Below are 27,793 nucleotides of genomic sequence, written 5' to 3'. Positions count from 1 at the left end.
GTGCAGTTAGACGATGTCGCCACGCTGCTCTGCCGGCTCTGCTGCTGGGACAGCCACGTGCCAAGGGACCCCCACCGCCACAGGCCGGGCAACACTCCGAGCCCAGCTGGCCGCGGTGAGAGCCACTCCCGGGGGCGCTGAGGCTGCAGGGGGCGGGCACAGGTGGTGCCGGGGCGATGGGGCAGGCGGGGCGGGCGCTGGGGGCTCTCGAGGGCACCACAGCCCCTTCCCAAGCCCACTCCGCACTCTGAGAACCAGGAAGGAGGGGCCGCCCCTGGGCGAGGCAGGTGGTGTGGGCGGAGGGTGAGGGTCCCACCAGGCGGCTCTCTGGGCAGAGGTGAGGTGGGGGGAGGTAGGGGTGACTGCAAAGTCCCTGCAGGCCCCGAGGGGCGTCCAGACACTGCAGGGGCCGAGACACAGCGGGGGCCCAGGGAAACGGCTGCACTGTTCCTGCCCAGGGCGCGGCAACCAGGGGGCCCCAGACACCCTGACCGTCTGCCCCCAGAGGACCGCCCTCTCTGAGGCCAGTGTCCACCTCAGCAGGGCCTCTGGGTCCCGGTAAGGGCGAGGCCTTCCTCCCGCGTCCCTGCAGCCTCTGCCCGAGCACAGGCCCCGGTTCCCAAGGGCAGGGGGTGCAGGCGTGGGCCCCAGGCCCCTGGAGCGAGGTGAGAGGCCGTGGGTGGCCACCATCCCACAGGCAGCTGCCCCCCTGACCCTCCCACGCATCTCGCTCAGGGACTGGTCCCCTGCCCTCCCAGCTGAGCGGCGCCGGGCCCAGCTGATCCAGTCACAGGGCTGGGCGGGGGACGGTGCCCTCAGCCTCAGGGCAGGTGCCCGCGTCCACTCAGACTCTGTGGGCGCCCTGACGGCCACCGCAGGACTCCTCCTAGGAGTACGCCCCACGCACTCCCACGAGTCCCGTAGGGGCTGAGGGACAGTCCGGGGGGAGGGCGTCGGCCAGGGTTCTATCCCCGACATCCCGTGGGTCTCCGAGGCTGCCAGGAGCAACCCTGAGTGCAGAGCCAGAGTGAGCCGAGAACACTGCCGGGTGCAACCCCACACGCAAAGAAACAAAAACCGGGGCTGGAGCAATGGCACAGTGGGGAGGGCATTTGCCTTGCACGCAGCTGACATGTGTTCGATTCCCAGAATCTCTTATGAATTACTCGAGCACCGCCAGGAGTAATTCCTGAGTGCAGAGCCAGGAATAACCCCGCGTGTGACCCAAAGAGAAAAATATAAAAGAAACAAAAATCGATTCTGGTCCCTGCTCCCCGAGTCCAGAACGGTCCTTTCCAATGGACGTGGCCGCAGGAAGTTTCCAGAACTCCTGGCTGCAGGCTTTTAGGGGCTCCACGGTGCTCACTCTGGGCCTCCTGGGAGTTGTCCTTGGGAGCAGGTGAGGCTGCTGAATGCTGAGCATGACTTTCGACCCCCCAGGTTACTGCGCCCCCGAGAGTGCAAATGTGAGGTGCCCCAGCCAGCGGCAGGCGCCCAGAGCATCCGGCAAATGCAGGCTCCTGTGTGAGAGCCCGAGTTTGCAGTGGCTCGTTACTCAGAGAGACAGGAGCCCCTCACAAGGAGAGCTGGATCTCCGGGGGCTTTGGCAGAGAGACCCAAGTTGTCTGGTTCCATGGGCTTAGCCTTGGATGTCGTTAGTGCCAGCGATGCAAACTCCAGTCCAGTCAGTGGGCTGAGCTCAGGCCCAGGCACCGCGGCCAGACAGCAGCAGGGCCAGTGGATGCCCAATGGATGCCCAAGGCACAGGCAGGTGGCACCCCGTGGGCCATGTTCTGCAGGCCACCTCCTGTTGCAGGTGCAAAAAGGGCCGCCCAGCATCGGCCATCACACCCAGACTCTGGTAGGAAATGGGGAACCTTTTTTTCCATGCACCTTCTGAAGGATTGACGGGTGTGAACTGAGGCGGTGGGGCAGGGATGGGAGCACTTAACGCCGTGGGCAACCCCTCCTTCCCAGGCATGACACCCAGTGAGGCTGGCACTGCAGGCTGAGGTCCAAGGGACGCCTGCAGGGTCGGGCCGGCTCTCCTTGGGGGCTGTGCCTGTGCTGCCCTGGGGCCCAGCAGAGGGCTGACCTCTCACCGGGAAAAAGCCGGTGGAGACCCAGAAGAGCAAGGCCCCGACCAGCACGGACAGTCCCCCTCCGGGCTGTGTGGGACTCAGGAGTGGGTGACAGTAGGGACCCTCGACCCTCTGTCGGCTCCTTGGTGTCTGAAGAAGCCGGAGGGGTTCAGTCTTGTGCCCGCTTCAGTGCCCGCTGTGCTTTGGCCCCGTGACCAGCAGGGACTGACCTTCCAGTGCTCGCCTGGCCCCAAGCAGCAGCCACTGTGGGGCTGGGGGAACACTGGGGAAGCCTCCTGGAATGAGGCTGGGCTGGTGTCGCGGGTGGCTGGTGGCCCTGGGCACAGGGCAGGGCAGGACTCTGCGTCCAGGTGGGGGGCGGCGGCGGGACTGGACGGCAGGGGTCCGGGGCCGACTCAGCCCCTCCCTGCCCCGCTGGGCAGCGCGCGGGTCCTCCCGAGGGCCGCTCGCACCTGCCGGCCCCTCCCGGGCCGGGGCGGGCGGGCGGCGGGCGGGGCCGGGCATGCTCACTCGGGCCGTGACGCGCGGGCGGGCGGCGCGGGCGGCGGCGAGCGGCGGGCACAGGCCGCCACCGACCCGGCCGCGGTGCGCGCGGGGCATGAGCGCCGAGGGGCCGCGGCCGCCCCCCAGCCCCCGCGCGCGCCCCGGCCCATGGGCGCAGAGGAGCCATGGACTGCGGCCTCGTGCGGACGCTGGTGCGCAGATACGTGAGTGCGGGCACCTGCGGAGCTGCCCGGCGGGATGGGAGTGTCCCCGGGGAAGTTGGGCTCCGGGCGCGCGCGGCACCTGCCGGAGACCCCTCCCGCGGGCTGCCGGCCGGGCGGGCCGGGGCTCACCAGGGCCCTTTGTGCGGCAGCCCGGATGCAGGTCCTGGAGGCCCCCCGGCCAGGACCCGAGCGAGCGGGAGGTTGGCGGTTAGGGGCGGGAGAGCTTTGGGCAGCGGGCCACCGAGAGAAAACCCCGAAAGCGTGCCCCGGAGCTGCGTCCCTGGAGGCAGAGCTTCCCCCCATGCGCCCGCCTTCCCCCTTCCTGGTCTCCATGTCCGTGTCCGTGATACACTGGGCAGTGTGGAAATGGCTTTCTGGTGCCCGGCAGGTGCCCGCCCGCGAGGGCAGGCAGGACCCCACATGCACCTGTGTAGACCCTGTGCCAGGGAGGTGGGGTGGGCGGGCCCGGGGCCAGGCTGCCGCTCTTTGGGCTGTACGGGGCGTCCAGGGGAGTCGCCTGTCCCTGTGCCTCATTCCTTCCTGGGTCATTGCCCCTGTGCTGGACTCCTTCCAGGGGCATCGCACCTCACCCCATGCCAGGCTTCTTCCTGGGAGTGACTCACCTGTACCCATGTAGCCTCCGTCCCGGGGACTCACATGTCCTCATGTCAGACTCCGTCCCAGGGACTCACCTGTCTCCACGTCAGACTCTGTCCCGGGGACTCACCTGTCCCCATGTCAGACTCCATCCAGGGACTCACCTGTCCCCATGTCAGACTCCGTCCCGGGGACTCACCTGTCCCCATGTCAGACTCGGTCCCGGGGATTCACCTGTCCCCATGTAGCCTCCATCTCAGGGACTCACCTGTCCCCATGTCAGACTCCATCTGGGGACTCACCTGTCCCCATGTCAGACTCCGTCCCGGGGATTCACCTGTCCCCATGTAGCCTCCATCTCAGGGACTCACCTGTCCCCATGTCAGACTCCATCTGGGGGCTCACCTGTCCCCATGTCAGACTCCATCTGGGGACTCACCTGTCCCCATGTCAAACTTCGTCCCGGGACTCACCTGTCCCCATGTAGCCTCCATCTCAGGGACTCACCTGTCCCCATGTAGCCTCTGTCCCGGGGACTCACCTGTCCTCATGTCAGACTCCATCCGGGGACTCACCTGTCCCCATGTCAGACTCCGTCCAGGGACTCACCTGTCCCCATGTAGCCTCCGTCCCGGGGACTCACCTGTCCCCATGTCAGACTCCATCTGGGGACTCACCTGTCCCCATGTCAGACTCCGTCCCGGGGACTCACCTGTCCCCATGTAGCCTCCATCTCAAGGACTCACCTGTCCCCATGTCAAACTCCATCCAGGGACTCACCTGTCCCCATGTAGCCTCTGTCCCGGGGACTCACCTGTCCTCATGTCAGACTCCATCCGGGGACTCACCTGTCCTTATGTCAGACTCCATCCGGGGACTCACCTGTCCCCATGTCAGACTCCGTCCGGGGACTCACTTGTCCCCATGTCAGACTCCGTCCGGGGACTCACCTGTCCTCATGTCAGACTCTGTCCTGGGGACTCACCTGTCCTCATGTCAGACTCCATCCAGGGACTCACCTGTCCCCTTGCAGACACTGAGTCTGTCCCGTCATCTCACCTCTCCTGACCGCCCTCACAGGGGCTCACCTGTCTGTGTGCCTGCCTGCCTCCCACCTCCCGGGGCGTCTCTACCTGCGTTGTGCGTCCCATCGCTGTGTGTGGCCAGACAACCCCCGAGCCCTCACGAGGAGTCCTGCATGCTGTCCCTTGCCTGGTTACTGGGCCTTAGAAGCTGGGTCCCTCTCGCAGCCGCCCTTCGCCCAGCATTGCCTGGTCACCCAGATGGTCCCGGTCTGCAGGCTAGTGGCTGCACCAGCAGTAACTCAGCTCCTTCAGCAGTGCTCCGTTCATTAACCCTTTCTGTGCAGTCAGACTGCTTGGCATCACCACGTCCAGCCACGACATCAAAATAATGTCTGGGAGTGACCCTGGGGCTCTGGTTTCCTGATGAGATTCACCTAAAGTCATGAAAACTGTAGGTCCAGCCCCTGGGTTCATATAGGTCACGCTGTAAGGCCTGGGCTCAGTCACGCTGTAGGCCCTGGGCTCAGTCGCGCTGTAGGGCCGACCTTTGGTTCAGTCATGCTGTAAGGCCTGGGCTCAGTCACGCTGTAGGGCCTGGGCTCAGTCACGCTGTAGGCCCTGGGCTCAGTTACACTGTAAGGCCTGGGCTCAGTCACTCTGTAGGCCCTGAGCTCAGTCACGCTGTAGGCCCTGAGCTCAGTTACGCTGTAAGGCCTGGGCTCAGTCACGCTGTAGGCCCTGGGCTCAGTTACACTGTAAGGCCTGGGCTCAGTCACTCTGTAGGCCCTGAGCTCAGTCACGCTGTAGGCCCTGAGCTCAGTTACGCTGTAAGGCCTGGGCTCAGTCACGCTGTAGGCCCTGGGCTCAGTTACACTGTAAGGCCTGGGCTCAGTCACTCTGTAGGCCCTGAGCTCAGTCACGCTGTAGGCCCTGAGCTCAGTTACGCTGTAAGGCCTGGGCTCAGTCACGCTGTAGGCCCTGGACTCAGTCACGCTGTAGGGCCTGGGCTCAGTCACACTGTAGGCCCTGAGCTCAGTCACGCTGTAGGCCCTGAGCTCAGTCGCGCTGTAGGCCCTAGGCTCAGTCACGCTGTAGGGCCTGGGCTCAGTCACGCTGTAGGCCCTAGGCTCAGTCACACTGTAGGGCCTGGGCTCAGTCACGCTGTAGGCCCTAGGCTCAGTCACGCTGTAGGCCCTGAGCTCAGTCACGCTGTAGGCCCTGGGCTCAGTCGCGCTGTAGGCCCTAGGCTCAGTCACGCTGTAGGGCCTGGGCTCAGTCACGCTGTAGGGCCTGGGCTCAGTCACGCTGTAGGCCCTGGGCTCAGTCGCGCTGTAGGCCCTAGGCTCAGTCACACTGTAGGCTCTGGGCTCAGTCACGCTGTAGGCCCTGGGCTCAGTCGCGCTGTAGGCCCTAGGCTCAGTCACACTGTAGGCCCTGGGCTCAGTCACGCTGTAGGCCCTAGGCTCAGTCGCTCTGTAGGGCTGACCTTTGGTTCAGTCACGCTGTAGGCCCTGGGCTCAGTCACGCTGTAGGCCCTGAGCTCAGTCACGCTGTAGGCCCTGGGCTCAGTCGTTCTGTAGGGCCGACCTTTGGTTCAGTCGCGCTGCAGGGCCCAGTTCTCTGCCTGCGACCGGGGTTCCCGCTGGTTCCATTCCCTTTGTCCGTGTCTCAGCGAGTCCTGAGGGTCTGGGCGACGTTGCCCTCTCTGATTCCTGTCTGTGCAGGAAACCGTGGGGGAAGGAGGCCTGTCTGGGCAGGCGTTGGCCGCCGACTGCCCGTGAGCTGCCCCGGGCTGCTCACGGAGCATCTCTGTCGCCTCCACTGTGGGCTCGTCCCCGGGGCCTCCCCACGGGGGTCTCGGAGGTGGTCTCGTGGGAGTGTGGCTGCGTCCTGGCGCTCTGGCCTGAGCATGTGGGCTGCAGGGTCCTTCCTCCAGCGGGGCACCCTGGGGGGCTGGTACCGGGGCCTGGCGCGTGTCCTTTGGTCTGGACCCCGCCGCCCGTCCCTGCTGGTCTGCGTGTTGGACTTTGGCTTCCCGGGACGTGTCTCACCCTGTCAGGGCCGAGCAGCCTCTCTCTGAAGAGAGCCGTGGCACGGAGGGTACGGCCAGGCCAGGCGTGTCAGGAAGACGCCTCCACTCCCACTGGCACCTGTGTGTGCGTGCTGCCCGTGGTGGCCTGTCCCGCCGCCCAGACCCCAGGGAGAAGACCTGGGCTCTGGTGTGCCCCTCCCCTCCCTCCCTCCAGCAGCGGGGAGGTCGCTGCGCCCAGGAGGCCAGCAGGGTGCGGGGGCCCCGGGCCAGGGCCCCTGGGGCCGACTGCAGGCTGGCTCCCTGACTCAGAGGCGGGCGCCCGGCCAGGCAGATGCAGGAAGGCCCCAGGGAACAGCCAGGCCCAGGAGGGCAGCCCTGGGGCCCCGCCTGGCCGCCTCTCAGCCTGGCACCGGGCAGTGCAGCTCCACGTGCAGCGCAGAGCCGGCTGGGGGACCCTCCCTCTGGACCCCACTCGTCCCCGGCCGCTGCCCGGGCGTCACGTCTGGGGCTCGCGGGTGAAGACCCGAGCACCCTGGCCCCTCGGAGCTGCAGCCCATCTGCCCTGCCGTAATCGAGGCTCCCTCGGCCCCGATCCCCAAGGTGACAGCACTGTGGCGAGACACGCGGCTCCTCGTGTGGCGGGTCCCTGTGGCCAGGCTCCCTGAGCACCTCTCGTTGGCTCAGCTGAGTGAGGAGAGAGCCTGGGGTTCCCCGATGCTGTGAGCACTCGGCCCTCTCTCCCTGTCAGAGTGGGCAGACACAGACCCCAATCCAGACACACAGACTCACATACATGTAGACACACAGAGACACACAAACATGTAGAGACACACACATATGCACACACACGCACACGCACATACACGTACACACATGCACACACACATGCACACACACACACAGGTGTCACAGCCCCCAGGTGGATCCCTCTCAGGTTCTGGCAGTGCTCAGGCCAAGCAAAGCCCAGAAGAGGGAGCACGGCCCGGGGAGGGAGCACTGCCCACGGAGAGAGTATCGCCCAAGGGAGGGAGCATCACCAGGGGCAGGGAGCACAGCCCAGAAGAGGGAGCATGGCCCGAGGAGGGAGAGCACTGCCCACGGAGGGAGTACGCCCAAGGGAGGGAGCACGGCCCGGGGAGGGAGCACTGCCCATGGAGGAAGTATCGCCCAAGGGAGGGAGCACGGCCCGGGGAGGGAGCACAGCCCAGGAGCGGGAGCACGGCCCGGGGAGGGAGCACTACCCACAGAGGGAGTATCGCCCAAGGGAGGGAGCACGGCCCGGGGAGGGAGCACAGTCCAGGAGAGGGAGCATGGCCCGGGGAGGGAGCACTGCCCATGGAGGATGTATCGCCCAAGGGAGGGAGCACGGCCCGGGAAGGGAGCACAGCCAGTGGCGTGGGTCCTGTCTGGCACTGAGCAGCTTCCATAGCTGGGCCACCCTGCATGAAGGGGGTTCCCTCAGCATCAGGTGTGGGGGCTCCCACCCTGACCAGGCCGGGTCGGGAAGGACTTGGCCCAGGTGCGGCCACCCAGTCCTGGTTGCTTGCCCCTCCCCTGACCTCAGGCTGAGGCGGTGCCCCCACTGGCAGAGAGGCTGCCCTCCCCCCTGCTCCCACAGGGGGGCGCTCGTGAGCCCGCTTCCTTCACAGATCTGCTGCCCAGAGGCAGTGGGCCGTCTTAGGGCCCGGTGCTGAGGGCCGGCCTGGGGCTGATGAGCAGCATCGGGGTCCCCTCCCCCTTGACACCCGAGGGTGCTCCCGTGGGCCTGCTGTCCCCCGGCGGTGCTCTTGCCCACCCAGGGTCACCTGGTGCCCATCTCGGTGCTCCAGGGCTCGGTGGAGCAACGGGTGCTGAGCTGCAGTGCCCGTCCCGCGTTCTCGCCAGCACACGTGGCCCTGGGAGCTGGGGCGCATGCGGGCGGCAGCAGGCAAGGGCAGAGACCCCGCAGCCGGGCTGCCTGCGAGGCCCCCTAGCCGGCGGGCTGTCCCCTGGAGGTGTCCGTGCGAGACCGTGGTCCAGCAGGCGGGGTGGGCACAGCTGCTGGGCGGGTGCACGGCGCCCCGGGCAGCTGGGGGCGGTGTCCCGTGGCGGCAGACGGGACGGGCCCGGCCTGGCCTGTGCTGCGGCCTCAGGCCTCGCGTGGGGCTTTGCGCGGACGTCCCGGGGCCGCCCCTGCCTTGTGCTGGGCGCAGACACGGCCTGGCTGAGCACGGCAGGAGGACACGGGGCCCGGCTGGAGGTGGTGGCTGGACGCTGAACTGGAAATACCAGTTAAAGCAGAGGGGCGTGCCCGAGCACCGCCTGTCCGAGCAAGCCGAGCACTGCCCGCCCCTCTGCTCAGGAAGGGCCTGGGGTCCGGCCTGGCGCTGGCCTGCTGCACACACAGCAGCGAGCTGTCCCCTGGGCTGCCCTGCGCCCCGGGACTTGGGAGTGAAGTGAGAGCTGCAGGGCCTGGGCCTCAGCACCCAGCGAGGGCTCGGCTGGGTCCCAGGTGCTGGGCCCACAGCTGCCCTGGGGCGCAGGGGCCAGTGCAGGAGAAGCGGGTGGGAAGGTGACCGTCACCCCAGCCAGCGCCCAGGTCAGAGGGCAGGGTGCAGGCACGTGGCGTGCAGGCGCGGGGTCACTCCTGAGCACAGACGGTGGCCCCAGCCCAGAGGACCTTGCGGCCGAGCGAGAACACGGCAGCCAGCAGCCCGGGCAGGCCTGTGGAGCCCCCTGCTCTCCTGGCCGCGCTCGGCCCTCTGCGCCCCTGCCGCCCAGCCGGGTTGCCCTGCGGGTAATTTTGAGCCATTCGTCCTGTGTTTGAGACTGTAGAGCTTGCCTTGTGGAAACCTGTTTTCCTTTTACTCGATAAAGCAGTTGCCGCCCAGGGTCCCGGAGGCTGGGCGGCGGCCCCTGCGGGAATCTGCGCCCCAGGGGCAGCCCTAATGCTGGTGGCTCTGTCCGAGCCCCTGGGAGTGCCTCCCCTCGGGGCTGTCTCCCTGTCTCCAGCCACTCCCGGCAGGGCGGCCTTGCCAGGAGTGGAATCCCGGCCTTCCTTCCCGTTCTTCTGGGCTGCACCCTGCCGGGTTCAGCGCCTTTTCCAGGCACTCCCGAGACAAACGCCCTGCCCCTGGGGATGGAGCGGGAGAAACTCCGTCCTCGAGGTTGTTGGTCTGAATTCTCCCTGCAGCATTCTCGAACCATCTACACCAAGGGTCACCGTACTAATCCGGCCCTTTCTAGGAAAGAAATCCTAACACGCACCCCGGCCCCCAGAGACCTCCCTGCTTCAGACAGACAGAAAAGGCCCAGCCGCACCTGAGGCTGCCACGGCCCACAGGGGAGACGCATAAACTCGGCAGCCCCACAGGAGTGCTGCAGGGAGCCGGCCCAGGAGGCTGCTCTCAGAGAGAAATGAAGGCCCAACTCTCCCCAGGCCTGTGGACAGACAGCAGCTGGGTGACCTGTGCCCCAGGGGGCTGGGCACCTTCCTCAGGGGCTCCTGTGGCCCTTCCCTCGGACCCCTCTGAAGAGGTGACTGACAGGACGCGGCAGCAGGCCTGCGGGAAGGGCAGGGAGGACGAGGGAGGAGGGCAGGGAGGGGAAGGGAGGCCGAGTGTCGAGCGGACAGGGCAGGAGTGTTCTGCCCAAGATGTCCCGCCACTACATGCCGGGACCCTCTGTCCCTGGTGAGGGCCCAGTGTGGGCTCTAGAGAGGGGCTCGAGGTGTGAGGCACCGGGAATCCAGGGTGAGGGACACACGGTGGAATTCAGGGTGAGGGACACACTGTGGAATTCGGGGTGAGGGACACACTGGAATTTGGGTGAGGGACACACTGTGGAATTCGGGGTGAGGGGCACACTGGAATTCGGGGCGAGGGACACACTGGAATTCGGGGTGAGGGACACACTGGAATTCGGGGTGAGGGACACACTGGAATTCGGGGTGAGGGACACACTGGAATTTGGGGTGAGGGACACGCTGTGGAATTCGGGGTGAGGGACACACTGGAATTTGGGGTGAGCGCTGTCTTCTGGCGATGGCGTTTCCTGCCATGAGCCTTTGGTGCCGCTGTGGCCGTCAGGCTCAGCCAAGCCCACCTCGCCAAGCACCCTGGGAGCTGCTGCACATCCTGAGCGTGAGCTGCCCATCCCCAGCTGCCCTCCGTGCCCCTCCCGCGGCCTCTCAGGGAGCTGGGGCCGGGGCCCTCTGGGGGTGCCTGCTCGCGTCTGGGGCCGAGAACGAGGCTGAGCCTATTGTCTGGGCAGGGCCTGGGTGGGCCCCGGGTGCAGGGCTGAGCAGGGCCTGGTTGTGTGCAGTCGAGAGGACGCGCCAGTGTCTGTGGCAGTCGGGTGGCCGCTGCTCCGGCCCTGCTGGCTCACCGTGGGGTGGGCTGCAGCCAGAGATGCCGTCCTGGCCAGGAGGACTCGACCGTTGGCCCCCAAAGGCGGCCTGTGGCTCATTCCTCAGGCTCAGGCTATGCTCTGGCTGCTGCGCCACCCCTGCCTCAGGTGGCCCGGCTTCCTCCCCTCCCCCTCCCTCCCCCTCCCTCCCCCTCCTTCCCCCTCCCTCCCCCTCCCTCTCCCTGCCTCCCCCTCCCTCCCCCTCCCTCCCCCTCCTTCCCCCTCCCTCTCCCTGCCTCCCCCTCCCTCATTCTCCCTCTCCCTCCCCCTCCCTCCCTCTCCCTGTCCCTCCTTCCCCCTCTCTCCCTCCCTCTCCCTCTCTTTCCCTCTCTTTCCCTTTCTCTCTCCTTCTGCCCACCCTCCCTCTCTCTTTCTCTTTCACTTTTCTTTCTCTGCCTCCCTCCCTCCCTCCCTCCCTCCCTCCCTTCCTTCCTTCCTCTCTCTCTCTCCCTCCCTTCCTCCCTCCCTCCCTCCCTTCCTTCCTCTCTCTCTCTCTCTCTCTCTCTCTTCCTTCCTTCCTTCCTTTCTGTCTTTCTCCTCACCCAGCAGTGCTCAGGGCTAACTCCTGCTGTGGAGCTGCTCCTAGCAGGTTCCAGGGACCTTTCAGGGTGCTCGGGATCGGACCCGGGTCTGCTGTGTGCAAGCCAGACGCCCTCCTCGCGGGACTCACGCTCAGGCCCCTTCCTCTTTCCTGATGACAAATCCGGCCTGGGGATTGGGCCACTGGGTCTCTCCAGGGCGGCCCCGGGCAGGGTCCCCATCCCCAAGGCGTGGCCCCGTGCAGGGTCCCCATCCCCAGGGGGGGCCGGGGCAGGGTCCCCATCCCCAAGGCGGGGCGGGGGCAGGGTCCCCATCCCCGAGGCGGGGGGGGGGGCAGGGGAGACGCGCAGTCCCCGGTTCACTGAGCTGAGGCGGGACCTGTGTGGCTCTGGCATCGGGCAGTTCCAGGCCACGTGGGTGCCAACGTGCCAGCCCGGACCAGGCCCCCTCCTGCCCCGGACTGCCTCTGGCTGGACAAGAGCTGCCCGCCTATGGGGGGCCGCGGGTCTGGAGTCACCGACGCTCGTGCCGCTGTCTGGTTTCCCTGTGTCCCCGTCCTTGTGCCTGGGCCTGTCCACACAGGCCTGTCACACTGCCACTCACATCCAGTCCCAGGAAACCTGTCCTGCGTGGGTGCCTGTCACCCACCCGTGTCCCCTGGACCCTGTCCACTCTCCCCATGTCCCCTGGACCCTGTCCACTCTCCCCATGTCCCCTGGACCCTGTCCACTCTCCCCATGTCCCGAGGGCCCTGTCCACCCGTCCCGTGTCCCCTGGACCCTGTCCACCCGCCCCGCATCCCCTGGACCCTGTCCACTCTCCCCGCGTCCCGAGCACCCTGTCCACCCACCCCGTGTCCCCTGGACCCTGTCCACTCTCCCCGTGTCCCCTGGACCCTGTCCACCCGCCCCGTGTCCCCTGGACCCTGTCCACCCTCCCCGTGTCCCCTGGACCCTGTCCACCCTCCCCGTGTCCCCTGGACCCTGTCCACCCTCCCCGTGTCCCCTGGACCCTGTCCACCCACCCCGTGTCCCCTGGACCCTGTCCACTCGCCCCGTGTCCCCTGGACCCTGTCCACTCGCCCCGTGTCCCCTGGACCCTGTCCACTCTTTCCATGTCCCGAGGACCCTGTCCACTCGCCCCGTGTTCCCTATCCACTCAACTGTGTCCCCGGACCCTGTCCACTCTCCCCATGTCCCAAGGACCCTGTCCACCCGCCCCGTGTCCCCGGACCCTGTCCACTCTCCCCATGTCCCAAGGACCCTGTCCATCCGCCCCGTGCCCCCTGCACCCTGTCCACCCGCCCCGTGCCCCCTGGACCCTGTCCACTCTCCCCGTGCCCCCTGGGCCCTGTCCACCCGCCCTGTCCGAGGCCCTGCTGCGCCTCCCAGTGCTGGCCTCTCCTTGTGCCGAGCCTGCACACAGAAGCGTTTGTTCCACTTCTTGGCCACAGAGCACCGGGGGGACGTCCTTGGAGCCCAGGCTGTAGAGGGCCCTGACACTGCCGGCCCCGCCCCAGCTCACACCCGGTGGACTCGCAGGGAAGGCTGGCCAGGTGGTCAGCGCGGAGGTCGGGCTGGCGCCCCTCAGCGTCTGCAGTAGGGGCGTCCAGCTGCTCCTCCGCTGGCACTGACCGAGCGGGCGCTGCTGAGGGCACGCCCATCCCAGGCCCAAAGTGACCGCCCCCGGGCAGCCGGAAGCCTCGAGTTCCCGAGGCTGAGCCCGACTGCAGGCGGCAGCTTTGATCTGTACCTGAGGCCGCCCTGCTGCCCCCCGCCCCCGCCCCGCATGGCCGGTGCCTGGCCCGCCTTGCCGCCAGCTGGCCCTTGCTGGTTGGAGCCCCTTGTCTGGTGGTGGCAGAGTGGGGGGCCCTGCGGCTGGTCGTGCTCCCGCACACCCATCTCTGCCCTGCTTATGCCCGGGGGTCCCCTCCATGTCTCCCGCTGCTCAAGGCGCCCTCCCCTCCCCTGCGTGTCCCAGCTGATGGCAGGATGTGGCCGTTCCTCCTTCATAGACTCGCTGGCCTGTGAGGTGCTCGCCGGGGAGGGACGCCCCAAGGTCCCTGAAGTGAGGACCCGCCCCCGGTGGCCAGGGGGCATCTGACCAGAGCCACCTGGGTGGCACAGCCTTCTGCTCTGCTCTAGGGCCAGAGCGCTGTCCGGGCCTGGGGGCCAGGGCTGTCCGGGTCTGGGGGTCAGGGCTGTCCTAGCCGTGGGGGTCAGGGCTGTCCAGGCCGTGGGGTCAGCGCTGTCCTGGCAGTGGGGTCAGCGCTGTCCTGGCCGTGGGGGTCAGGGCTGTCCAGGGCATGGGGTCAGGGCTATCCGGGCCGTGGGGGTCGGGGCTGTACTGAGCTCAGGGGCACAGGACCGGGTCTCTGTCCAGGCCCGGTCGCTGCCCGGTGCCCGTGCTGGCGGGTTTCTCTTGGCGCCGGCGTGGTCTCCGGGGCACGGGCTGGCACGGCCGGGGATGAGTCAGCCGCGGCTCTTTCCAGGAAGCCTCTCTGCGCGTCCGCTCCCTGGCAGCCCGCCCGCCCGCCCGCGTGCCCGGGGCTCCCGCCCTTCCCTGGCTGCCCCAGCCCCTCCACGGGCCAGCGCCAGGGTGGGCAGGGGACCGTCCACGCGCTGCCCCTCATGTGCGTCTGCGCGGCCGGGATGATGGCGGGGCCGGTGCCCCTTGTCCCCGCAGTGTGCCGGCGAGGAGAGCTGGGTGGACAGCCGGACCATCTACGTGGGGCACAAGGAGCCCCCGCCTGGCGCCGAGGCCTACATCCCGCAGAAGTACCCCGACAACAGGATCGTCTCCTCCAAGGTGAGGCCCCGCCCACACCCCACCCTCCCGCCCCACCCTCCCTCTGCCTCCTCCCTGCCCTCCCCGCCCTGCCCTCCCCCTCCCTCCTCCCTCCTCCCCGCCCCTCACGCCCTGCCCACCCCCACCCTCCCGCCCCGCCCTCCCCCTCCCTCCTCCCCACCCGCCCTCCCCCTCCCTCCTTCCCCTCCCACCTCCCCGCCCCATTCTCCTCCCTCCCTGCATCTCCCCGCCCTCCCTCTCCCTCCTCCCCACCCCCACCCCACCCTCCCTCTCCCTCCTCCCCGCCCTCCCTGTCCCTCCTCCCCGCCCTCGCCCTGCCCTCCCTCTCCCTCCTCCCCGCCCTCCTGGAGTCCTCCGCTGCGAGGCTCCCAGGGCCCACAGGGCACAGCTGGCTGCCTGAGCGTGGGAGTGATCGGAGTAGGGCAGGGGTGGCATCAGGCAGCACAGGACTGTCCCTCTTAGAGCCACACCTGGGTGCTGAGGGACGAGCCACTGACCCTCCCTGGGCTCGGGGGTCCTGGGCTACCCCCACCTGCCGGAGAGAGGGTGGAGCCCGGGTCCCCACACACTGCTGGTGGCGGCAGGGTTCGCGTGTGTTCCGCGGCTACCCTGGCTGTGCCGGACCTGGCAGGTGCCGTCATGTCCACTGCATGCCGGGCCGTGCTGGACACCCAGGGGCCTGGACTGGGAACTTTATGGGCAGGGGGCCCTGGGGAAGGTGGGCAGGAGCCAACGATGACCACAGCTCCCATGGGGGTGCACATGTGTCTTCATGTGTGCCTGTGTGTGTCGTGTGTGCATATGTCTGTATGTCTGCATGTGTGCATTGTATGTGCATTGTGTGTGCATACATCTGCATGTGTGTTATATGTGAATGTGTAGGTGTCTTCTTCATGTGTGTCTGCATGTGCACTGTGCGTGCTTTTGTTTATTGTGTGCATGTCATCTGCATGTGTGTGTTATGTGTGCATGTGCATATGTATCCACATGTGTGCACTGTGTCCATGTACACCTGTATTTGCGTGTGTGTGCATTGTGGACATGTCCGCAGTGTGCATGCATATTTACATGTGCACATACATTTGCCTTTGTGTTTGCATGTGCATTGCATGTTAATGTGCATGTATGTGTGCATTGTATGTGCATCCTTGTGTGTATGTGTCTGTATGTGTACTATGTGTGCATGTTCACGTGTCTGCATGTGTGCATTGTGTGTGCATGTGCACTTGTTTTGTGTCAGCAGGTATGTGCGTTATATATGTGCATGTGTGCAGTGTGCATGAAGCTTGTGTGCCTATAGTGTGCTCATGTGTGCATTGCATCTGTGTACATGTGTGTGCAGGTGCACATGTGTGCGGTATGTGTGTGCGTGCACACCCCCCACGGCAGACTGGGGCCAGTGTTCTCCCGCCCACCCGGGGGCTCTGGGCCTTGCGGTGGCAGGAGGGGCCGCTCACGCCTGTGGCCCCCCGCAGTACACCTTCTGGAACTTCATCCCCAAGAACCTGTTCGAGCAGTTCCGGAGAATCGCCAACTTCTACTTCCTCATCATCTTCCTTGTCCAGGTACGGCCCCTGCCTGTCGCCTCGGTGGGGGTGTCTGTGGGCTCTCATGGCCAGCACTGGCCCTGCACCCAGCGCTCCTGCAGAGTGGCCGGGGCTGCCTCACCGTGTTCCCGGGGTGGGGAGCAGGCGAGGGGCGGCCGGGCTGCGACTAGCCCCCGTCCCTGCCCGCCGGGTCCCTGGCCACTGACACGCGTGGGGGCAGCTACAGCAGGGCAAGAGGCTGGGCAGTGGCGGGTGCCCTGCCAGCCCGCCGAGCGCCTGCCTGTCCCTGCAGCTGATCATCGATACGCCCACCAGCCCCGTGACCAGCGGCCTCCCGCTGTTCTTCGTCATCACCGTCACTGCTATCAAGCAGGTACCGCAGGAGGCCGGGAGGATGCACCAGGGCGGGTGCGGGCTGGGGCCTCGGCCCCGTCCCCGTCCGTCCCCGACCTGCCCCCATCCCCGTGCAGGGCTATGAGGACTGGCTGCGGCACAAGGCGGACCGGGCCATGAACCAGTGCCCTGTGCACTTCATCCAGCACGGCAAGCTGGTGCGCAAGCAGAGCCGGAAGCTGAGGGTGAGTCGGGCCGGGCACCCGGGCAGGGCCTGGGGCCTCAGCCGCCGAGAGCCAGCCCCTCAGAGGAGGCCGGCTGGCCGCGGCCACAGCCCCCGCTTCCCCGCCTCCACCCTGTGCTGCCGCCTCCCACCGGCGGGCACGTGGCCCAGCACAGCCGCGACACCCGGCCCCGAGGTGCCTGTGCTGACCAGGCCGGTCTGGCCCCGTCCTCGGCAAGGGACGCTCAGCTGGCCCCGCCGTGCCCGCCCGCGTCTGCACTCCTCGCCCACGCCCGGGCGGGCGCCATGCCCCCCCAACTCGGAGTTGACCGGGGGCCGTGCTGCCTGCCCAGGCCAGCTTCCTCCAGGACAGCCACGTGCCAGTCCTGACATGGGCCCACGTGGCCCGTCCACAGAGCCTGGGGCTGGGGAGACGTTGTCGCATCTCTCAGGATGGGGGTCACGTGACAACCTGGGCTCCCTGGAACCTGCTCATGGCCGTGGTGACGTGGCCCCTCACTCACCTCCCCACGCTTGGCCTGGCTCACTCTGCCCACCTGCCAACGGCCTTTCCTGCTGTCCTTGGGCCGCACTCACAGCCCTGCCCTCCTAGGAGCACCACACGTGTGTACAAGCATGCACACGCATGTATACACACTCTCACACGGACACACATTGAGCTCCTGGTCAGTCAGGCCTGCCTCCTGGGTTATCTGTCCTCACTGTGAAAGAGTCCATCCGCCTGAGGCCCTGTCTACACCTGCCTGATCCACCCTCCTGAAGCCCCGTCTACACCCGCCCTGATCCACCCTCCTGAGGCCCTATCTACACCCGCCTGATCCACCCTCCTGAAGCCCCATCTACACCCGCCCTGATACACACTCCTGAATCCCCATCTACACCCGCCTGATCCACCCTCCTGAATCCCTGTCTACACCTGCCCTGATCCACCCTCCTGAATCCCCATCTACACCCGCCTGATCCACCCTCCTGAATCCCTGTCTACACCCACCCTGATCCACCCTCCTGAAGCCCCGTCTACACCCGCCCTGATCCACCCTCCTGAATCCCTGTCTACACCCGCCCTGATCCACCCTCCTGAGTCCCTGTCTAACCCACCCTGATCAGTCTTCTTGGCACCCCGTCTCCACCCACTGGCCAGTCCTGAGGCTTTTGTCTCCCCTGCCCCGGGCAAGCCTCCCGAAGCCTCAGCTTGGCGCCTGTGCCACCGTGCCCTGGGCAGGAGGCAGGATGTCCCCTTTCTAGAGGCCTGCGGTCACCACAGTGATGGTTCCGGGAATCCCTGGGCTCTGGGCTCTCATGGGCGCAGTGACATGCTGAGCCGTCTTCTGTCCTGCAGGTCGGGGACGTCGTCATGATCAAGGAGGACGAGACTTTCCCCTGCGACCTCATCTTCCTCTCCAGCAGCCGTGGGGACGGGACCTGCCACGTGACCACCGCCAGCCTGGACGGGGAGTCCAGCCACAAGGTGTGTCTCCCCGAGGGCCCCACCTCAGCCCCAGCTTGTGCCGGTGTGACAGTGCCGAGCTCGGCACGGCGGGTGATTGGAAGGTGTGGGCACAGCTACGGGGAAGGGTTCCGTGGACGGCAGGTTTCAGATGGGTGAGTGGGGGACGGGCCTGGACAGACTGTGAGTAGGGGGCAGGGAGACAGGGTTAGGGAGAGGGTAACAGGAAGTCAAGGCAATGGGGGGTGACAGGCAGCTGAGGCAGGTGTGGGGGCACAGAGTGGGAGGAATGGGCTGACGGTGGACAGTCACAGGTTGATGATGGACAGTCATGGGTATGGACGGTGAGGGACACGGGTCGATGGTGGACGGTCACAGGTATGGAGGGTAGGCGGAGGGGACGGGCTGTGGGCAGTGGGAGTGAGGGGCTGTGGGCGGTGGGAGGGGAGGGGCGGTGGGCGGTGGGAGGGGCCGGGCTGTAGGGAGTGGGAGGGGAGGGGCTGTGGGCAGTGGGAGGGGACGGGCTGTGGGCGGTGGGAGGGGCCGGGCTGTAGGGAGTGGGAGGGGCCGGGCTGTGGGCGGTGGGAGGGGACGGGCTGTGGGCAGAGGGAGGTGCTGGTTATAGATGTTGGTGCGGTGACGGCTGAGGACGTGGTGGACAGACGGTAGCAGGGTGGAGGGGAGCCTGGCGTCTCAGTGACCGCTGATGCGCGGTGGATGACCTCACTGAGGCAGAGGTCAGGTGGTCCCGTGGCTGCCCAATGTGAGTGCCCACCCCGGTTCTGGTTCTTCCGACGCCTCTCCGGGGCACAGCCTCGGACCCTGCCCACAGCCTGCGGCCGGGACATTCTCTCCTGACGGTTGCGTGTCTTCTGTCTGCAGACGCACTATGCAGTCCCGGACACAAAGGGCTTCCACGCGGAGGAGGACATCGACGGGCTGCACGCCACCATCGAGTGTGAGCAGCCGCAGCCCGACCTCTACACGTGAGTGGGGGGCACCGTCACGCCCGCAGCTCTGCCTCCCCGCAGTGCTGGGTGCTCGGCTCCGTGGGCCTGACTCTGGGACCCGGCTCCCTGGGCCCTGACTCGGGGACCCCCGGCTCCCTGGGCCTGACTCGGGGACCCGGCTCCCTGGGCCCTGACTCCGGGACCCCGGCTCCCTGGGTCCTGACTTGCGGACCCCGGCTCCCTGGGCCCTGACTCGGGGACCCCGGCTCCCTGGGCCCTGACTCGGGGACCCCGGCTCCCTGGGCCCTGACTCGGGGACCCCGGCTCCCTGGGCCCTGACTCGGGGACCCCGACTCCCTGGGCCCTGACTCGGGGACCCCCGGCTCCCTGGGCCTGACTCGGGGACCCCGGCTCCCTGGGCCCTGACTCCGGGACCCCGACTCCCTGGGCCCTGACTCGGGGACCCCCGGCTCCCTGGGCCCTGACTCGGGGACCCCGGCTCCCGTGCAGCCAGAGGGACTCCAGCCTCCTGGGGCCCCGGCTTTGTAAGCTGGTCCTGGGGATCGAGGGTTGAGGCCTCCCCTGTTCTCGGGCGCAGAGCAGGCGCGGCACGTGCCGGGGACAGGGACAGCAGACCCACTGCTGACTGCCCGCGGTGACGCTTTCCCTTCCAGGTTTGTCGGCCGCATCAACGTGTACAACGAGGTCAGCGATCCCGTAGTGAGGTAAGCTGGTGCATGTGCAGGCGTGCAGGTGACGCGTGTCCTGCGGAAGCCCAGGGCCTGGCACCGAGGCCTCTGCCCCTCCTGCAGGCTGGCCGTGCCATTCGGGGAGGGTCGGGTTCTGCTGTGCCACGGTGTGGAAGGTGCACGGCCTTCCTGGGGGACCCGTCCTGCCCTGGGCGGGCTGAGGGAGTGTCCAGGGATCCGCCCCCAGGGGCAGAGCCTTCGGGGCCCCAGGACCCCTGCAGATGGCTCTGCCCAGGTGCAGAGAGCAGCTGGGCTTGTCCTGCCCTGACTTACCCACGGCACGTCTGTGAGCGGTAGAAGTGGGGTCTCCCTCTGTGGGGACACCCTGGGGTCGCCCGCCTGGGGGCTCACTTGAGACCCTGTGTGTGACCTTCCACCCGGAGGCACGTCCACGCCGTGGCATCCTGACCTTTCCCAGGTCTCCCGAGGCCATGGGGACCCTTGGGTGCTCCGTGCTGCATGTCAGGCCTCGGTCAGTTCAGCACGGGGAGTGGGGTACAGTGGGGGCTGGTGGCCGCGGGGCTGGGCGTCGCCCGCCGGAAGGGGCTCAGGTGGGCTCAGCCTCACTGCCCCTGCAGGCCCCTGGGGTCGGAGAACCTGCTTCTGCGAGGGGCCACACTCAAGAACACCGAGAGGATCTTTGGTGAGTGCCCGCGGCTGCTCGTGCCTGCCGTGCGTCTGTGGGTCCGCAGGAGTGGATGCGGGCCCGCTCCCGGGGTCCTGCTCTGGGAGGACCACTGCCTGGCACCCGCCCACCTTCTGCTGCTGCTGCTGGGGAAATGCCTCCTGAGCAGAGCACAAGCTCCGCTGACCCTCAGGCGCCCCGGCCCTGGGCCCTGTACACGCGCTGTCCCCCCAGTCTCCTGTCCACACGCCGTGTCCCTGAGCCTCCCGTCCACTCTATCCCCCCGTGTCCCACGCTGTGTCCGAGTCTCCTGTCCATTCTGTATCCCCCCCGTGTCCCACGCTGTGTCCCTGAGTCTCCTGTCCACTCTGTCTTCCCCCGTGTCCCACGCTGTGTCCCTGAGTCTCCTGTCCACTCTGTCTCCCCCCGTGTCCACACTGTGTCCCTGAGCCTCCCGTCCACTCTGTATCCCCCCGTGTCCCACGCTGTGTCCCTGAGTCTCCTGTCCACTCTGTATCCCCCCGTGTCCACACGCCGTGTCCCTGAGCCTCCCGTCCACTCTGTATCCCCCCGTGTCCCACACTGTGTCCCTGAGTCTCCTGTCCACTCTGTATCCCCCCGTGTCCACACGCCGTGTCCCTGAGTCTCCTGTCCACTCTGTCTCCCCCCGTGTCCACACGCCGTGTCCGAGTCTCCTGTCCACTCTGTATCCCCCCGTGTCCCATGCTGTGTCCGAGCCTCCTGTCCACGTGCTGTCTCCCCCCGTGTCTGTATCTCCCTGTCTCCTGTCCACACGCTGTTGCCCCCGTCTCCTGTTCGCGCACTGTGTCCCGAGTCTCCTGTCTGTGCTCCTGCCCCCGCCCGGCCCGGCCCGGCCGCTCAGGCCTGTCTGCTTGCAGGTGTGGCCATCTACACGGGCATGGAGACCAAGATGGCCCTGAACTACCAGTCCAAGTCGCAGAAGCGCTCGGCCGTGGAAAAGTAAGGCTCGGGGACCTTGGAGCCCCCTGGCCCCTCCCTGGCCAGGAAGCAGGAAGCATGTCCTCGGCCTCTCCCCGGGCGGGCGGGCGGGCTCGGGGTCTGGCTTGCAGGAAGTGCCCGAGGCTCGGGCTGCTGGAGGGGGCTGGCGGCCCAGAGCACACACCCCAGGCCCGGGGCCGCGCCAGGACCCCCTCCACTTCTCCTCGGGGCCCCCTCGACCTGGCTGTGTCCTGGTCTCAGATGCTCACAGAGCCCTGCTGTGACCCCCAGGGCTGAGGCGCCCCCTGCACTCCTGGTCACACACCGTGGTGCTGGGGGGGCGCCTCTCAGGTGCTCTGCGTTGCAGGTCCATGAACGTCTTCCTCATCGTGTACCTCTGCATCCTCATCAGCAAGGCGCTCACCAACACTGTGCTCAAGTACGTGTGGCAGAGCACGCCTGCCCACGACGAGCCGTGGTACAACCAGAAGACGGAGGCTGAGAGGCAGCGGAACCAGGTATGGGCACCCACAGGCCCACGGAGCGTGCAGGAGGAGCCGCTCTCGCACGATGTGTCAGCACTGTCCAGGCTGTCTGCCAGAGCTGCTGACCTCACCGGGAACCATGCCGCAGGGTCCCTGCACGGGGCCCGTGGAGGGTACATGAGTGCAGGCAGCTAGGGCGAGAGGGAGCCTCACCCCTATATTTGCCTGTCAAAAGTATTTTGACCAAAGCCGTCCAAATAATTGCATTGGACTTTGTATATTTAACACAGTACTGTCTTTGGGTTGGCTCCCAGTTCAGAATAACGTGGTATGCATATGCAGTGGGCAGTGTGCATGGATAAAGGGAGGCGTGCGTGCACAGAGGGAGGTGTGTACCACAGAGAGGGAAGTATTTATGCACAAGGAGGTACACACAAACAGAGGAAGGTGTGAACTCACACAGGAAGGTTTGTACGCAGGAACATGTGCTTGCACAGAGGAAGGTGTGCATGCACAAGAAGGTGTGCATGCACAGAGGGATGTGTGCACACACGGGGAGGTGTGCACACAGAGGGATGTGTGCACGCACGGGGGGAGGGTGTGCATGCACAGAGGTATGTGTGCACACATGGGGAGGTGTGCACACAGAGGGACGTGTGCACACACAGAGGGAGGTGTGCACACAGAGGGACGTGTGCGCACAGGGACGTGTGCACGCACAGGGGAGAGGGTGTGCACGCACAGAGACATGTGTGCACACACGGGGAAGTGTGCACACAGAGGGACGTGTGCACGCACAGGGGGGAGGGTGTGCACGCACAGAGAGATGTGTGCACACACGGGGAGGTGTGCACGTGAGGGTGGGTACAGAGGGTTCCTGGGAAATGCGCGGTGCCTGTGGCTGTGGCTCTGGGGATGCACCTCTGAGGCTTCCCTGTGTCGCTGGTTGTCACCCGTAAGTCTGGTCCCCTGCCAGAGTCCCCTGCACATGGCCTGTGCAGTGCCCCTGCCCCTGCGGAGCTGTGACCTTCCTGCCTCGCGGCCACACTGGAAGGCCGGGCAGGCGTGTGGGCGAGCCCCGCTGCCAGCCGGTGGGGCCCCAAGGCCGCCTCCCTCAGTTCCTCCAGGCGTTCACCGACTTCCTGGCCTTCATGGTCCTCTTCAACTACATCATCCCCGTGTCCATGTACGTCACTGTGGAGATGCAGAAGTTCCTGGGCTCGTACTTCATCACCTGGGACCAGGACATGCTGGACGAGGAGACGGGGGAGGGCCCGCTGGTCAACACCTCGGACCTGAACGAGGAGCTAGGCCAGGTGGGAGACACTGCCCGGGGGGGGCGCGGGGGGCGCGTGGCGGGAATGGTGCCGTGAGCCCCACCTGCAGGTACAGTACGTGTTCACCGACAAGACCGGCACGCTCACGGAGAACAACATGGAGTTCCGGGAGTGCTGCGTGGAGGGCCACGTGTACGTGCCCCACGCCATCTGCAACGGGCAGGTGCTGCCCGACTCCGCGGGCATCGACATGATCGACTCATCCCCGGGCCCCAGCATGAAGGTGCGACACTCTGACACGCGCACACAACATCCACGCCTTAGCCACACACACACACACACACACACACACACACACACACACGCATGGCCATGGGCCCTGCACGATGCCCACACATGTATAACACTCCCACACGTGCAGGTATGTGCACATGCAGACATACACCTTCCACTTGTGTGGCCATGTGTAGGGTATATGCACACACCCATACCTGTAGACACAGGCACACCTCCCACATGTGTGAACACATGGACAAACTTCTCTCACGAGTAAATACGGGTGCACAGACACGTGCACACAGGCACCCATGTGTGTATACACTTGTGCATACAGACACATGTGTAAGCACATGAGCACAAGACACCCATAAACATGTGAATGCAGAACCCATAGATAGAGACTGATATGCACAGATACCCATACATGTAGACACGTGTACACAGAAATACCCATACACATAGAAATGTGACATAGACACCCATACATGTAGACGCGAGCAGAGACACCCATACATGCAGACACGCATACACACAGACACCAGTACTCATAGACACATGCAGAATCACCCTCTGTGGCCACGTGCACACAACCTCCTGCACGCATTGACGCATGCACACAGACACCTGCCCCGGGCTGTAGGTGCCTGGCCCCACGTCAGCCCTGGTGCACGATGCCCAGGGGTGCGGGAGAGGCCGGGCGCGGCGCCCTGCTGACTCTGTGCTGTGTGCAGGAGCGGGAGGAGCTGTTCTTCCGGGCCCTGTGTCTGTGCCACACCATCCAGGTGAAGGACGAGGAGGACGTGGACGGGCCCCGCAAGTCGCCCGACTCGGCCAAGTCCTGCGTCTACATCTCCTCCTCGCCTGACGAGGTGGCCCTGGTGGAAGGGATCCAGCGGTGAGTGCCCGTGTGCGGGGTGCGGGGTGCATGCTCCTCCGCTGCCCCGCCCTCTGCGCCCTGGCTCAGGACCAGCCTCTGAGCCTCGGGCATGGTGCTTCCACGGAGTCCCGGGCCTGCTGGGCGGTGTCCCCCGGCCTGCTGGGCGGTGTGCCCCGTCCCCTGCGCTGGGGAGACTCGGGAGCGGCCTCACCCTGGAACATTTGCTCGGGCCTCGAGGGTGCCCTCTGCCCCCCCCAGCTCCTGGGTCTCATGATCCTGCCAGGGGCCCCCAGCTCCGCTGAGCCGGCCTTCATGGCGCTCAGACGATCCCGTCCAGCCCCCGGGTGACGTCAGGCTTGTGGGCCCTACGGCTCCTCCGGGCAGGGCCATGCAGGCGGGACGCACCCACTGCCCCTCCCACAGGCCAGAGCCGGGAGGGGGCTGCCCCTGGAGCCGCTCCCCTGCTGGGCACTGTTTAGCGTCTCATGCTGGGGCCCCGGGGCTCCTTGGGACAGTGGGTCTGGGGCCACACACACCCCCAGGGCAGAGACCCACGGGGAGGCGCGAGGGGAAACCGAGCCCGGCACTGCTGCCCCGACCCCAGCGTCTGCACTTTGGACGTGTTTTTTTTTCTTCCATTGTTCTTATTTTTTTATTTTATTTTTCATGAAGTTGCTCACAGTAATTGATTACTTTCGTTATTTTAACACCGATCCCACCCATGACACCCTCCACCACCATTTCGAACTTCCCCACCACCACTCACGCCCGCCCCCAGGCAGATGCAGGGTAATTTGTTTCTGTGTTGCCTGTGGTGAATAGCGTCAGATGTCCTGGAATTCTAAAATTTTAAGTAACTGGGTTCCGATCCATCTCCGCAGCAGGCTGCTCGGTTCCCAGATTCCTTTGTGAGGGTCTGGATCTTGGCCGTTGATGGCTTAAGTGGCATCGGAGCCAGCTTGTGGGCATGACAGCCCGACCCTGACGGGTGGGGAGATGGGGAGGAGCAGCCCGGCCGGCCCCTTGAGGCCTGGAGTGTTCAGTCACTGGTCCCGCGTACCTGGGTTTTTCACTGGGTTCTGGAGGTTGGCGGCTGCTGGGGTTCCGAGGGGGTGGGTGGAGGAACGCCGCCTGGTCCCGCCTGAGGCACCCATCGGCCTGGCGCAGGGTCCGGAACACCTCTGGGCGAGCTGCCTGGTCCGGGGTTCTTCCGTGAGTCCCGGGACGAGCTTTCCTGATGGGGCCTTGCCGTGCAGCTCACCAGTGCCCTCTGCCCGCAGGCTCGGCTTCACCTACCTGCGGCTGAAGGACGGGCACATGGAAATCCTCAACCGCGACAACGACCTGGAGCGGTGAGTCACTGGTGCTTGCCGTGGCGCCCTGCGGCGACCCCAGGTCCGGATGGGCCATGCCAGGGGCAGCCCCCAGCGGGCCCTGGGCCCCGTGAGACTGCGGCAGGCCACTCCACTCGTGCCCCCAGCCCGTCTCCGTGAGACCGGCAGGCCAGGGGCCGAGGGCTGGCGGCCAGTTCTCAGCCCCCGTGGGCTCACTGGACGCACTGCGCCAGCCCCACGCAGGGTCCACACACCCTGGGTCAGCCCCCGCCGGAAGCCCCCGGCCCCGCCAGCCCCGCGTGGTCCCTTCCAGGTTCCAGCTGCTGGAGACGCTGAGCTTCGACTCGGTGCGGAGGAGGATGAGCGTGATCGTCAAGGCCGCCTCCGGTGAGCCGCCCCGCCCCCCCCCCCCCGCCCGCTCCGGCCACAGCCCCTCATCCACCCTCTCAGGCTCCGGCTGCCCGTCGAGCTTTAGGTCCAGCTCCAGGAGCATTTCTAGGACACAGTGAACACGTGCGGGCGGGCACAGAGGTGTTCAGGCCCTGCCCTGTGGAGCTGCGAGCTCGCTCCCCGAACCAGGGCCCCGGGGCCCACACTCGCCAGCCCTGCGCACCCTCAACAGCCCTGCCCCTCACCCCTGCCCGCACCCTGGCCCAGGCCCTCTGGCTCGCGGTGCAGGAGTGCCAGGAGGCCCTGGCCTTCGGGTGCCGTGTGACGCGGGGACCCGCGCCGTGGCCCCTGCCTCCCCCACACGCCCTCACGGTCCCTGAGGGAGCCCCAGCGCACACTTGGCCCGCAGGTGCCTGTGCTGGACACTCCCCCAGGCCTCACCCCCAGCACGGGCGTTTGCCAGCTCAGTCCCTGGCTGTGAAGGCCCAGTGCTGCCCAGCCCAGTGGCCGCCCCCCGGGCGCCAAGCTGACCATTGCTCCCATTTTGCAGGAGAAATCTACCTCTTCTGCAAGGGGGCCGACTCTGCTATCTTCCCCCGAGTGGTCGAAGGGAAAGTGGAGCAGATCCGGGCGCGGGTGGAACGCAACGCAGTGGTGAGTCGGGGCTCGTCCCGGGCCTGGCCAGGAACTTCTTGGTTGCTCCTCCGGCCTCCTGGAGGCCTGAACTGGCCGCTTCCCAGAGGGGCTGCCGATACGGTGGGGCCGGGCACTGCCCTCTCGGGACTCAGGGCTGGCCCAGCCACTCCCTGGCCTACGCTGTGCCTGACACTGCCTCTGGGGACAGGATGGAAGCAGACCCTCTCCTCCAGCCCCCTCCCGAGGGGCAAGCCCCTGAGTTCTGTGACCTTTGTCCACGCCTGTGCTGGAATGTCGTCTCTGCCAGGGGCCGCTACCCATCAGCAGCATTTTCTCCCGCAGAGCTCCTCACCTCTGTGCTCTGCCCCTGTCTGCTGGGGGCAGGGATTGGTGTCCAGCTGTGTAGAAAGTGTCTGTGTAGGAATTCTGGTAGTGTGGGACGTCTGACTGTTGGGGGAGTGTCTGTGTGGGAATTCCAGCTGTGGGGGAAGTGTCTGGGTGGCAGCTGTGGCTGTGTGGGAAGGGTCTGTGTGGGAATTCTGGGCTGTGTGGAGAGTATCTAGGTGAAATTCTGACACTAAGAGGAGTCTGTGTGGAAATTCTGGCTATGTAGGAAGTGTCTGTGTGGGAATCCTGTCTGTTTGGGAAGTGTCTGTGTGGGAATCCTGTCTGTGGGGGAAGTGTCTGTGTGGGAATCCTGTCTGTGGGGGAAGTATCTGTGTGGGAAGTGTCTGTGTGGGAATCCTGTCTGTGTGGGGAGTGTCTGTGTGGGAATCCTGTCTGTGGGAGAAATGTCTGTGTGGGAATCCTGTCTGTGTGGGAAGTGTCTGTGTGGGAATCCTGTCTGTGTGGGAAGTGTCTGTGTGGGAAGTGTCTGTGTGGGAATCCTGTCTGTGGGGGAAGTGTCTGTGTGGGAATCCTGTCTGTGTGGGAAGTGTCTGTGTGGGAATCCTGTCTGTGGGGGAAGTGTCTGTGTGGGAAGTGTCTGTGTGGGAATCCTGTCTGTGGGGGAAGTGTCTGTGTGGGAAGTGTCTGTGTGGGAATCCTGTCTATGGGGGAAGTGTCTGTGTGGGAAGTGTCTGTGTGGGAATTTTTTCCTGTCTGTGGGGAAAGTGTCTGTGTGGGAATTTTTCCTGTCTGTGGGGGGAAGTGTCATTGTGGGAATCCTGTCTGTGGGGGAAGTGTCTGTGTGGGAACTTTTCCTGTCTGGTGGAAGTGTCTGTGTGGGAATTCTATCTGTAGAGGAAGTGTCTGTGTGGGAATTCGGCTGTGTGGGAAGTATGTGGCCCACAAACAAAAACACAAGCAATGTAGAGCTCCCGTGGTTCCTACAAGCCTCAGCCATGGGGTGGGAACCATTTGCAGACCACTTCTTGTAGGACAGCCCATTGCCCCGCCCTGACTAGGGAGACTGAGGGTCTGTCAGGCGCTGCAGAATCCAACAGAGGGTCTGTGCAGCTGGC

The 27,793-nt window shown here is 66.0% G+C and overlaps 1 protein-coding gene across 3 annotated transcripts in view; it reads left to right on the top strand.

Annotated features, from left to right (window-relative positions):
- Positions 1 to 2,646: 2,646 nt before the first annotated feature.
- ATP11A (ATPase phospholipid transporting 11A) overlaps positions 2,647 to 27,793 on the top strand; it is a 42,046-nt gene continuing 16,899 nt past the window's right edge. For 2 of the 3 annotated variants that reach the window (XM_055147443.1, XM_055147453.1), the window contains exons 1-17: positions 2,647 to 2,809; positions 14,075 to 14,197; positions 15,673 to 15,762; positions 16,037 to 16,117; positions 16,215 to 16,322; positions 17,661 to 17,789; positions 18,651 to 18,754; positions 19,393 to 19,443; positions 20,046 to 20,110; positions 20,992 to 21,073; positions 21,420 to 21,570; positions 22,656 to 22,853; positions 22,924 to 23,097; positions 23,825 to 23,988; positions 25,251 to 25,322; positions 25,618 to 25,691; positions 26,245 to 26,348. In XM_055147443.1, the coding sequence (XP_055003418.1) occupies positions 2,771 to 2,809; positions 14,075 to 14,197; positions 15,673 to 15,762; positions 16,037 to 16,117; positions 16,215 to 16,322; positions 17,661 to 17,789; positions 18,651 to 18,754; positions 19,393 to 19,443; positions 20,046 to 20,110; positions 20,992 to 21,073; positions 21,420 to 21,570; positions 22,656 to 22,853; positions 22,924 to 23,097; positions 23,825 to 23,988; positions 25,251 to 25,322; positions 25,618 to 25,691; positions 26,245 to 26,348 (1,809 nt within the window). In that variant the 5' untranslated portion in view covers positions 2,647 to 2,770. The remainder of the gene's footprint in view (positions 2,810 to 14,074; positions 14,198 to 15,672; positions 15,763 to 16,036; positions 16,118 to 16,214; positions 16,323 to 17,660; positions 17,790 to 18,650; positions 18,755 to 19,392; positions 19,444 to 20,045; positions 20,111 to 20,991; positions 21,074 to 21,419; positions 21,571 to 22,655; positions 22,854 to 22,923; positions 23,098 to 23,824; positions 23,989 to 25,250; positions 25,323 to 25,617; positions 25,692 to 26,244; positions 26,349 to 27,793) is intronic. The other variant, XM_055147447.1, reaches the window with a different exon arrangement.

Source organism: Sorex araneus, chromosome 1, assembly GCF_027595985.1.
Source record: "Sorex araneus isolate mSorAra2 chromosome 1, mSorAra2.pri, whole genome shotgun sequence".
NCBI lineage: Eukaryota > Metazoa > Chordata > Mammalia > Eulipotyphla > Soricidae > Sorex > Sorex araneus.
The sequence above is the reverse complement of the archived record's forward strand: the minus strand, read 5'-3'. Positions and strand labels throughout refer to the sequence as shown.